General features: G+C 37.9%; 1 protein-coding gene across 2 annotated transcripts in view; it reads right to left on the bottom strand.

Annotated features, from left to right (window-relative positions):
* Positions 1-13,287, bottom strand: part of PDGFRA (platelet derived growth factor receptor alpha) — a 93,474-nt gene that overhangs the window by 29,848 nt on the left and 50,339 nt on the right. The window contains exons 1-5 of one of the 2 annotated variants that reach the window (XM_088475274.1): positions 12,564-12,710; positions 2,742-2,805; positions 1,889-2,209; positions 1,086-1,352; positions 390-520 (exon numbers count right to left, since the gene is read on the bottom strand). In XM_088475274.1, coding sequence (XP_088331400.1) covers positions 390-520; positions 1,086-1,352; positions 1,889-2,209; positions 2,742-2,793 — 771 coding nt within the window. In that variant the 5' untranslated portion in view covers positions 2,794-2,805; positions 12,564-12,710. Of the gene's footprint in view, positions 1-389; positions 521-1,085; positions 1,353-1,888; positions 2,210-2,741; positions 2,806-12,563; positions 12,711-13,287 lie in introns of those variants that run through there. The other variant, XM_088475273.1, reaches the window with a different exon arrangement.

The raw sequence follows: 13,287 nt of genomic DNA, 5'->3' as shown, positions 1-13,287 counted from the left end.
TGAACAATAAAACAGAAAAGTAAAATCATAATAAGATATATAGCTGGCTGCTTACACTACATTTGCAAAACTAGATAGATAGATAGATAGATAGATAGATAGATAGATAGATAGATAGATAGATAGATAGATAGATAGATAGATAGATAGATAGTTAAGTAGCTGCTGGGTGACCCTTGGTAATATTTGGTGCTGTAGAATAATTGAGTAAAATCATGATAATGAATCAATATGAGACAGGTACACAAGAGTGATCTCTAGGTGTGTCAAGCAAGGTTGATGACCAAGCTTCAATCTATGAAAATACCCAAACGATCCATTCAAAGTCTAGTTTTATGATTAGTTATGTATCCTCCTTTCTGCTAAGCTATACTTTGGCAATGATTTACCTGCTCTCCAGGATAAGTCCACCGCAAATCAACCACCTCGTTCTCTAGGACAACACAGGAAATAGTGATGGTTTCTCCTGATCTGAAAACTGTTTTTGGAGCCTCCATCTCCAGGTTGATGTTACTACTCACTACAAGGAAAACAAGAAGAACTCTTCAACACAGAAATTGGAGAATCAAATGAAAAGAACATCTTTAGGATTTAGATCAACCACATTGAGATTAGCAAAGAGCCAGGTGGTGAACATTTTTCGATATCTCTTACACTTTTTTATTAAGTCAAAATGGCATGCAACATAAAAATAATTTAATTTATTTTTTATTTTAAAAATGAGGCCTCTATAATTCATTCATGATATTAACATAATCAATGTTACTATAGCTGTTTAGGAATTTCATAATCCCTTGTTATAAGAAAGAATTTTAAATTGAACAAAACTTAGTTAAAAGTTAAAACTTAGTTAAAGGTTATGTTTAAAAATGTTGAGTGATATTTAGGAAAAAGTTTGTTGTCCCACATTTCCCCCAACACTCCAATGCATTATCTGGGCATAAATGTCATGACTGTCATGTCGGACAATCTGGGTAAATCTGACAACACTAATAATATTCCTCAATTCAGCCATCAACCTTATATGAGTGTGTTTCTTGTGATGTTGTAGCACTAGTGAATTCATCTGGAGACGTTAAATGTACCTTTCCATGTTTGTAGGATGAAATCAGCTGTCTTGAAGAGCACGCTGTTGACCATTGTTTCACAAATGTAGACACCTGATTGAAAGTTTGCAACAAAGCCTTGCTTGCTGTCATAGAAAGCATTTACTGTCTTGTTCTGCTCTCTGGTCCTCAAAGTCACTTGGCTGGTGGGATCCGTGGTGCGGCATGGAATGATGGAAGATTCATCTTCTACCGCCACAATGAAATGGTCAAGCATAAAAGAAGGGACAAAGGGCACCGTAGGATCTAAAGGAAGTAGGAAATTAAAATTAAACACATATACAGTACATTGTAATTTCTTCTCTGGGCTCATATTAAGAACTTGGTGAACAGTACATTATCTATATAATAGAATCAAATGCTGAAAAAAATGATGTCATCATGTTGTAGTGGAATGTCAGTTGGACTAACCCCTGACTCCTCCCACCAGTGTCAGTGATGCACAGGAGATAGATAGTTAGAAGATAGATAGATAGATAGATAGATAGATAGATAGATAGATAGATAGATAGATAGATGATAGAGAGACACTATAGGGAAGGGAGAAGGAAATGTGGGGAGAAAGTGTTGGGGTGGGGATGAAAAACAAAGATGAGGGAGAAGTGTCAAGGGAAGAGAGAGGGAGGGAGGGGAGAAATGCAGAGATAGGGAGAGAGTGGGGTTATGGAAACAACTAACAAATTAAAAAAAGATGGGCAACCCTGGGCATTACAAGTAGTAGATTACATAATGATAAGTGAGTTAGAACCATTCTTGTTCTTCATCATTGGAAAGAGACAAACCTGGAACATAAATATAGATGTCTGTGCCTTCGATCTCCTCAGCCTGGGTGTGATTGTAATAGCAGGTGTAGATACCGGTATGATAGGCAGAAGAGTTTGTTACTTCTAATACCGACACAAAGAAGCCGCTATTATTTTCTTCACTGTGAATGCCAACATTGTAATCGCCATCCTCTTCATTTTCGAAAGTGGGGTAGTGCCAGTTCAGCTCACTTTCGCCTGTGCACCTTATCGAAAAGTCGTCATTCAACCGTACCACCATTTCCTCCATTTCTGGGGAAATTACTGGTAAAGGAAGCTCACCATAAATTAGCCATGGCCCTGCAAAATAACACATGAAATGACAAACTAATCTATCAGTTTTGTTCATCTCATAGTTCTGATTAAATTCAAAGTATTTTACTAACTGCAACATGACATGACTATGATATTTGTCAGATGGGCAATGCAGCCCCCTTAATAGCCCCCTTTGTGTAATGCTATTGTCAGGTCTAATAGTCACATTTGTTTTATGAGGTGTGATAATCCAATGTTCCATGTATCTTCAGTAAATATATATATTTTTTTATTTTAAATGTTATGTTATAGTTTTACCTTTATTTTTTATTTTATTTTTACTGAAGTATGACAATGTGTCAATAATGCACCGGTGGCAATCACAGTAGTGGCAGACCAAAAGATTACCAATAGTAATGTTTGACTCAAGCATGTAGACATGTAGATTATAGAGACACAATAGCACACACGCACACACACTTTTTTTTATACATTCCTTTATTATATGTCACTGCTGTATATCTCATTTGTGTATATAAATTATATATAATACAACATACAAGTCCTGTACACTTACCAATTATTAGGACACATCCCAAAATGAGGGATGTCCTTGAGACATACGCCATTATTCCTGGAAACTGCAAAAAAAGGAGAGAAAATGATGATAAATGCAAGTATTGAGATGAAAGCTAAATTCAGGGCACATCGCTTCATGTACAAATCAGCAACTGATTAGATCCTAAGATGATATATATATACACACACACACATATACATGTATAAATACAAGGTTTTAGTAAACTGTGACTCACCGGCACCTCCCACCATCCTGCGCTATTCTGGGATTTGCAATATCCTTGCAAATTCCAAAAATGCCAAAATGAGATAGACCTATGTAATGTAATGTCAGCTCTGTGTAAGCCAGCAAATAATATGTTTTCTACCATAAATTGTATGAGTAAATTCTAAACCTGTAACGTATTATGGCTTGTCATTATTATTATTTCTTCTTGTTCAACAAAGATATGACTAGGTGAGGATCACAGTAAATCTTTCAGGGTATTGGCGTTATTGGGAATACCTTACCATGTCAAAACACTTTATCTATTTAACCTGGACATAAAATGACATACTCTGGCATAAACAACAGAAAAAATAGCCGCACAGACCCTACATAATACAATAATCCTTCACCATCTATAATTCACAACCAAATTCACAAGAAAATTTGTCATTTAAAGAGAGGTGCTCCCAGGAACAAAATAGAATATACAAAAAACAAAAGAGCAAAGTGTTCCAATTATGGGGCACTCACGGACTGATATCAATTGTTAACAAAACATTTAGTGACCCATAGTAAATTTAAATTAAAATATAACCTTTATTGCATCGTTCAAAATGGGATTAGCAAAATATTGTTATTACCTTTATTCCTAATATATATATTTGTATTTTTTTTTTAACCTTTTTTATTTTTCAAAAACTGTGTATATGTGAGCATTGTTTCACAGATGTAGGAACAAGTGTTCTCCACCATTTAATTCCTCATCAAAGTCATATCAGCCGATCAAAAGGCCATTCTGAAAGATTATCTGTCAGTGTATCCGAGATGGATTAACAACAGGACAGCTGGGGTGGTCGCCAGGGGCCCCCACACATAGCTACATCACCAGTGTAGGGTTAAGTGGTATAATATGAACTGGGGTTTCCGTGCGGCATAATGTGATCAACTGGTGGCATTACAGTGTGTTGAGCACATTTGCAGTGCTGAAAGTATTTACACATTATGCTTTTTAATAATGTTGCCATTATATCATTTTGACAATTTTATTGGTAGAGGCCTGACTGGCTATCTGATACTTTTGGCAAATGCTAGAAGGGCAGATGGCCTAATGGCACAGGTCTGGCCCAAAAGCCATGCTGAGCAACTCTGTCTCGAATATTAGGACCTTAGATTCTTCTGCACAAAAAAAATTCTAAATGTTCAAAAGAGGAATTACATGTAGCTAAATTTAGTATCAGTATGAAAGGTGAAAACCTCGGTAAAACTGTATTCTTGTGCCCACTTATAAAACAAAACCACCATTTGCACACAGAATTACAATGCATGGGACAAAAACCTCAATGATATGAGCCCTGGGGGAATTAATTGTAACCCCATGTTTGAGTTTGTCTGTGTTTTATCCCGTTTTGCCCTTTTAGGGGTTATGTGAGTCACAAATGAACTGATCTTTATCAAAGATAACTAAGTCAACTATATAAGGAAGGACTATGCGCCATGGCCTTGATAAAAATAATAATAATAAAAATAATAATAATAACAATAATTTATGATATGTAATAGTAGTACTTCTTTGAAACTGGAAAATAGACCACTTCAAAATTTTGTATTTACAATTTAAAAAAGGTTCACAATATGACACAATTGTTCAAAAGTAAACATGAGTGTATGCTATATAAATAAATGTTTATGTATATATATATATATATATATATATATAAAATTTTATTTCCACTCCAATAGAGAATATAGCCATGTTGCACTTTATAATTAATCAAAACCATATCACACAATAAGTCACTGATGACTTATTAATCATCTGAAACATTGGAAGCACAGATTCCCTCAGATTGTCATTGTTCTGAAGTCCAGTGAGTGCCTTTTGGTGGGGCTTATTCTTACTCACTTGATTTTACCTTCTGAAGGTTATTAAACACTTTCACGGATGCAAAGGAAAGTGGGTACCACATATTACATTTTATTAACAACCTAATCTTGACCAATTGGGCCATTTACAAAGAAATTGCCAAATGTTATATTGTGCGTGCTGTGCTAACTTGTGATTTGCTTTCCATGCATTTCAACCATGTACTAATATCATCAGACAGTTTCTTAGTTCTGGATGCCCTGGCTGGGACACAACAAGGAGCAGCAAAAATAAACAACTTTGTCTGATGATACAAATAAGTGTTGAAATGAATGCACAGAAGAAAGCTGCTAATATAGAGCAATATAATTAGTAAAAGTTGAAGAAAGCTTTGCACAAGCCAATGTATTAAAGTAATCTGAAGGCATAATAGTCATTTATTACTGTTTATTAAATGTTGCCCAGGTGTATTTTAATAGATAAAAGGGCATCCATATCATAATCACCTCAATTTATCCTTTGCATAATGTATATAGTGGAATCTTTAGAGATATCTGCTGTAGTTCCCCTGTTTCTGATCGCAATAGCAGCTCCATTATGTTTCTATGGGTCTACTATATTATTCCATTTACCAAGCTTGGCCATGTTAGCCAGGGCCGTAGCTAGGGTAGTGCGGCCGGTGCCATCGCATAGGGCACCACAGGTCAGGGGGCACTGTTTGGGCCTGTCAAATTTCTGTTTATTATCATTCTTGCTTGTAGCTTCCTCTTATTCCATCCCCAGCATCTCCTGGCCTCTCCTATCTCTTCCCTGGCCCTTCCCCATGAAGCCATGGCCCTTTTTTGGGTGCATTATGTCCCTTTGAAAAATGAGGGGGGCGCCAATGCTCTTTCTGGCACAGGGCACCAAAAAGTCTACTTAGGGCTCAGATGTTAGCCAATGGCATCTTAAGCCATTGAAGCCTAGAGGCTACATATTGCATAATTTACCAGGAGTTGGATCTTCCAGATCCCTCCCCAGTAATAGCCATTCCCTCAAGCACTGTCTGATGACTGTACATGCGCATTAGGTCCTGAAGCAAAAAGTTAAGTGATTACGGATGCAATCACTTTACTTTACACATCGCAGGGACAGAAACCTATTAAAACCCCTGCCCCTGGATGTGATACAGAATATCGTATGGCCGCAGATAGCGGCATAATACATTCTAATTATCAAGTATTAAACCCGATAATTGATAAATTGGCCCCATAGTAAGAAAAGCAAGAATGTTGAGATCACTCTATATAATATATGTTCAAAGGCTTTAAAATTCTATACAGGGTACCTAATAGGCAGTATGCAATATCTCGAATGATCCACTAGAGGTCACTGTCGCACTATAAATATTGATTTCCTGTTCTAAACCAACAGCCAGCCCCTGGTTTTCCAATCGTGTGGAACCACACATCCCAGCATGTCTTGCATGGCTGAGACACTTGTTGCTAACTTCTGTAATTTATCTAGAACAGTTAATGTTTTATTTTAAATGCATACAATTAATCAATTTGCTTTACACACTATCCGGATCATTAAACAAGCGGTCATGGAATGATTTATAGGTATAAATAAGACACAGTGTTGCTTGTATATAAGATAATTTAATGTGCTAATGCAGAGAAGGTAATACATAATTTATCACTGCATTATAAATTAAAAGGTATTATTAAAATGTAAATGAATGCATTATTCTGGGGGTAACTAGCGTTTTATTGATCTAGATCTGTGTATTGATTCTTAAAATGAAGTAAAATAAATAGACAAAAATTATTTAATTTGATGGATGGTGCATTCCAAACAGTGTGCAGAAGGCAGGTGTCCCGTGTTTAGTAAATGTTACATGGCTGTACAGCGGGATCCTGCTATGACAGGAGCACACACCTATATTGACAGGAGCACACACCTATATTTTATATAAACAAGTAGTCTTTGTATAGCTTATTATCATTTGTCCGTTTATGTTAAGTTCCCAGAGAGGATACAACAAATATTTGCTTGTTTGTATTATTATTTAGCAAAAAAGTCACTTTCCCGTATTGATTTATTTAAACTGATTAGTATTACCTGGTGTTACTGATTAGTATTACTTCTCTGGTGTTACTGATTAGTATAATTCCTCTTTTCCACCAAAAACCCAGGTCCGACCTGGGTTTTTGGACATGGTTCCAACCCTGGTCAGACCCAGGTCAGACCCATTTACACTGCACCTTTGATCTGGGTTACTCCCAGGTCAGCCCTGTTCACACTGAACTCAGGTCTGCCCTGCTAAACCTGTGAGGTCATAAAAAGTGGGAGGTGAATGCTCCACAACCACCAATCCACTCATTTTAGGCATGATCCAGGTCAGATTACCCGGGTTGCCCCGTTTACACTGCACCATTACCTGGGTCCAACCCTGGTAGCTACCTGGGTTGGATTGCAGGGTCACTTGACCCAGGTTATTTTTCAGGGACCCTTTTACACTGAGCTGCGACCCGGGTAGACCCAGCAAAAACACAGGTTTTTGCTCTGGTGTAAAAGGGGTATTACTTAAGTGGTGTTAGAGCAATAACATCGACACTGGCCAGAACATTACATTTCCTTAAGCATATTCTGCATATATTTGTTTATTATTCACATTTAGCAACATTTAAAAAGAAACAGATTACACGGAAGTTTCTATTATTCTAAAGACAATGCAAACTGGGAGAAAGAAAAGAAAAGAAAAGAAAGAAAGAAAGAAAGAAAGAAAGAAAGAAAGAAAGAAAGAAAGAAAGAAAGAAAGAAAGAAAGAAAGAAAGAAAGAAAGAAAGAAAGAAAGAGGGTGTTGAGAGAGAGAGAGAGAGAGAGTTGGAGGGAGGGATGGAGAGAGAGAGAGATCGAGGGGAGAAAGAGTGATAGAGAGAGTGAGAGAGGGGTAAAGAGAGAGAGAGAGAAAGGGGGGGAGAGAATGAAGGGACACTAATTAAACTTAAAATATGGGAACATTAAATATTGCAGTGACAATGGAGTAAGAGGCAACTTTATATGGAGGCTATGGAAGGTCTGTCTGATCCCAAATCAGAAGCCTAAATAGTCACCAGGGAGCTGACAGGTTTGGAGACATTGCAGAATAAATGGATTAAGCAGAATGTCAGAGAAACTGGACCATTTTCTAGGTGATGTCTCTCTTTCATCTGCAGAAACTCGTCCGGTTACAATTTATTTTCCAGCTGCTTTACCAGTAGCCCAGAATGGCCTCAGGCTAATGGCTACAGATCTATGGGCAAGAAGAAAATACTATCTGGTGTCATTACTATTCCCAACATATATATGGCAACACTGTTATTCCCTATGAAATAAGGCACTTTCCAGACAAAAAAGATGAATTTTAGCTAATTCAATTTACTCCGAAAGATAATGGAGAGAGAGAGAGAGAGAGAGAGAGAGAGAGAGAGAGAGAGAGAGAGAGAGAGAGAGAGACACAGAGAGAGAGAGAGAGAGAGAGAGAGAGAGAGAGAGAGAGAGAGAGAGAGCTTTCGATTAAATTAATAGCAAATTGCGCATCAAATACCTAAATAGTGTTGTTTTAAATAATTTTGGTCATTTATATTTAATAATGTTTATATCTAAAGTTTTGATGTGAACTAACATAAGCCAGCCAGTGGCATCCAATGATGTCCTGTCATCGCCATTACCGCACTATGATCTCATGTTCAGACATTCAGTATAAGAAATATAGAATTTTATTTATGGGGAAAAAAAAGTGTCACGTCTAAATACAAGATAAAATACAGGTAATAATACGTGTAATCTATTTAAATAAAATGTTGATTAAGTAAAACTTTCTTTCAGGTTAAATAAAAGTTTTATTTATCTTACTTCCTAAGATAAACATATCAGATGATAGATGCATTTTTTATCCTTTCAAATTGCATTGCATTACTAGAAAGTGCTGCAATATATACCGCTATCACCTTTACATAATGAACATTTATAGAGTCGTAATTCTTAAAAGACATCATACAATTTGCAACTTCTCTCATACTTATGTGAAATTGATATCATTGTCCTGGAAAAGTAAACGAATTATAAACAAAACAAAAAACACTCATTTTCCCACTATTTGGCAGCAAATCCTCTCCGGCCAACCCATGGGGATTACAAATTTGCGCAAAATTCTCTCTAGGGAACTTTCTATGCTCTGGCTCCAGCGTTATCCAGCACATCCGCCAGGCACCACCCAAACTACTCTGCCCCTCTTTATCATTCTGTGGTGCTGCCCACACAACTGCTGGGTCATTTGTTTTCTTTATATATTTATACATTTTATTTTTTTTATCAAGAACTATTGTATATCTCAACCGGTGCCAAACCGTCTATACCAATTCCATTCATACTCTATTGTTCTTTAATGTGCGTAAGAAAAAAAAACTATAACAACGTTTAAAAAAAAAAAAGGTTACAAAAGTATAACAGATAGGTGGAAAAACGTCAACATTTATATAACATCCAAAATCATACTGGTTGGTGCCAAGGATCAAGATAAAAATTGGTGCATGGACTGATGTGAATTACCAATATTTTCTGTAAAACGAAGCATAATATATATGTGCTATATAAATAACTATTAATGAAATAAATATAACAGAGTGCATAGTAAAATCTACAAATGTATAACAAAAAGGTATATATACTTTTTTTCCCCACAAGAGTTAGCGTCGATAACTGCAAACTTTGCAAATAAAATCATTTGAAGACACTTTATTACCACCTAGTCATTGACTTGCTGAGAACAAAATAGCATCCAACACCTAGTAATATAAATAGAATGAACCCACAACCCCTCTTCAGTCCCCACAACTAACAAGACCAGAGAGGTGAGCAAAGCCCAAGCCCCCTCTCTCCCTGGGCACATCTGGAAGAGGGAGGGAGTTGTACCCTCACCATATAATGTCTTCCATCCCAGGGATCTGGCGGCTCATGCTATATCAGTCTGTTGCAATCTCCAGAGCCAACCTTCATACCATCAATTTGTTCCATCTGCGCCTACACAGCCCCCTGAGTCTTCTCTGTATGGTGAGCCTATATAGATGGCTAGCTCCTGGGTAACAGTACACAACCACTCCGCTGCCATAGGGGAAGTAAGGGGCCATGTAATCTGTACAGAGTGGCTACAGAGGTGGCTATTGTACTCACTGTGCAAAACCCCAGAGGCTTCATTCAAACCAAAGTTTTGCATATATACACTTATTACATACAACACAATAAACAATGATATCAGCTGCATTGTATCCACTGCAGGATTAGATTAATAAGAAGAAACATTGTGCGTACTATTTATCAACATCATATACACACACACACATTATATATATATATGTATATATATATATATATATATATATATATATATACAGTTACATAGGGAAATAAGTACACGGTCTTTATAATTACATTGCCCTTGCAGATAAGGGTCATTCTGCATCTGATAAAACATACCCGCACTACCTAATACATTTAATTTTTCTTCCGACTTATGTTGGATATTTATCAATCCATTTTCTGCACCTAGGTCCTATCCTATCAAATAACTTCTGCTTATCCTATTTTTTCCCATTTTCTTTTGGTTGTCCCATCTCATCCGCATATTATGCTAATCCCATGTTATCATGCCTTGTCTTTGCAAGCAAATGGTGCCTATCTCCAGGTCTGTGTTACCTAAATAACTGATGCTTATCCAATCTCCCCCATTGCCTGCACACAAACACACACACAGCCATGTAAATAGAGTCTCCCCATGACTGTGAATGCACATAATAAAGTCAGGGGCACAGGCTGGAGTGAGAGGTGTGACTGGCTACACTATCCAGCAATGTGCCATGTACACGCCTCAGATAGGACTAATTCCAGTAACAGATGTTCTGTGTCCTGCTAAAGCCTCAGACAGACCTAGAAACGCTCTTAGCTTACTCCTTATCTTATCTACTCCTCTTCTCCCTGTGTAATGTATAGGCAGGATGGCACTATGTTAGCCTGGGAATAGATGCAGGTGATAGGAGCCACCAAAGTGATGCAAACATGCCATCTGGAGCCAGGTTATCTCCCAGAGAAAGTGTGGTGCATTATTTACTATTATCACTTGCAGTAAGTTACGATAACTGAGCATAAAACACCATTTATCTGTACATTTACATTTCAATTTTCTTGTTCCCACTTTCCCGGAGATTACTGCAATTGGGATCGTCACAAAATAAAAAAAAAACATTGCAAGCAAAAAACTTTCTATCTATCCAAAAATGTTCAACACAGCTCAGGAGAGCCAAACAGTCTGGCCCGTTCCTGCGGGTTCCCTGCCAAGCGGAGCATAAACCTGGAAGTTTGGGCTATTGGTAAAACTTCCAACAGAAGAATTCTGTGATCCCTCATTCTTATAATCTCAGCTCAATGATGAGCTCCAGAGCCACAGACAAATCCCGACCCATGTCTCTTTACCAGAGCAAAGTTCTAAAGGGGGCACTAGGGAGGTGGAGTGGGGTCTGTAGCCATTTTACTGCTCTGTGTCTCAGTTGGGGTCCTGGAAAAGCCAGATGTAGCCCTTTTAGCTCTTCTGACTTCCATTAATTGTTAGAAAACAATTGACATGGCGATAGGATGCTAACATATGGCAAAGGAGGACGTTGAATGACACAACAGAACATCATAAAGAACATGTACAAGGACAGCTCTCAAAGAAGGTCCATGTATGCAGGTTATAGAAGCCCAGGAGGGAAAGTCACAAAGCCACCAGCAGCGAAAAAGGTAAAGAGTTAATCAAATCCAAACAACCACAAACTGTACTAACAATACACAAATTAATGTTATTCCGCAACATAATCCAGAGACTGCACTTACCTTTCCTTCCTGGTAATACTCAATGTACACCCAAGAACCCCAAATATGATGAATTGCTGACTTATCCCGTGATAACTGGTTCCTTTCCCGATGTATGATTCATGTGAGATCATACAATTTGGAAAAGGATTGTGTTGCAGTTGGAGAACAATCCCAACATCCTGAGGGAGACCCCGAATCCAGCTCTGAATTCCAGAAATCCACGTTCCAAAAACTGTAGAGGGAGCAGAGGGAGCCTTCCCCTCCGCAATGTGGTTGTCATTAGTACAAATCGCTGGTGCCCCAAAGAAGAAAGGGCATGCAAGCCTTACAGACAAACCATCCAGAGAAGCCTCAGGCAGCTTCAGTCCTTCCTGAGACCTTCACCAGCATGAAATCATCTGCTCAGCTCCAGCAATGGCAATCCCTCTTTGTACATCCACAGCGTACAGGACCAGGGTGATGGAGTTTGCACAGTAGACTCCAAGGAGACCTCACCAACAGCATCATCATCACCATCTCCACCAGCATCACCTAACATCCATCTCATGCAAGGAGATCCAAGGTCGAGCTTCCAGAATAGTCCTAAGTGTAGCTGTCTTCATCATTTAACCTGAGTGGGATGTGTGGTCTACAAACTACCTTACGTGAAGCCACCAAAGAATCTTATTATTGCCATTCATTGCCCTTCTCAGCCAAATAAATAACACAACCCAAAATGCAAAATAACAGCAACCCATAGGCGTATTAAGAGGGAGAATGCAAAGTCCCCACAATATTTGGCAACCAAATTTTTGTATAAATGGCATAAAACAACTTTACTACACACAGTATAGTTATAGTATATGTATGCACGCATATAGTAGGCTGTACCTTACCTTTTCAGTATATATTAAGTGTCAGTATGAAACCTATTGTGCAAATAATAACAGTGTATTCCAGAGTGTCCTGCTGGTCACCCTTCTTCTAGGTCCAACTGCAATAGTCTGATGCCCAGAGCCTTGTAATTGATTCAGTGCTATAGACCATCCTTCCAAAATAACCTAATCATCCCCAGGGATGTCAGGAAAGCAAGTCCCCCCCCCCCACCACCTTCTTCTCCCCACACAATGAGAGACTGATTTTGGGTGAAAGCCCTCCCCCTCCAGTCTAGCTGACTTTTACATACACAAACACGTCCAGCCCTGGTATAAAGTATAAACAAGCTGCTCTTCTCAGTGTTGTGTGTATTGAGGGGATTTACTATAAACATTGGCGGTGGCATTCACGGTGATCAACAGTTCAAGAACTAAAAGGAATAATCTTGTTACTTTTGTAAACTGGAACAATTTACTTTCTCAGCAGTATAAAATAAGAAGGTTAAATAAATTAAATCACTTATTCTAGTTTATATTACATGCAATAAATTAGTTTAATTACTATGTAATAAATAAGGAACATGTTTTTTATGACGAATTTCTTATTGGTACCAAACCAGTTTTCTAAACGCCCAAATCTATACGTTTCCAAAAGTTGGAGAAAAAAAAAAACAACAGTTATTGGTCCTATGACTGGCAGGGGGCGCTGTTGCATCAAAAGTATGAAACGAACCACTGGAGAATT

This window comes from Taudactylus pleione, unplaced genomic scaffold (assembly GCF_031769625.1).
Source record: "Taudactylus pleione unplaced genomic scaffold, aTauple2 ptg000169l, whole genome shotgun sequence".
Lineage (NCBI taxonomy): Eukaryota > Metazoa > Chordata > Amphibia > Anura > Myobatrachidae > Taudactylus > Taudactylus pleione.
This window is presented reverse-complemented; position numbering and strand designations above follow the sequence as displayed.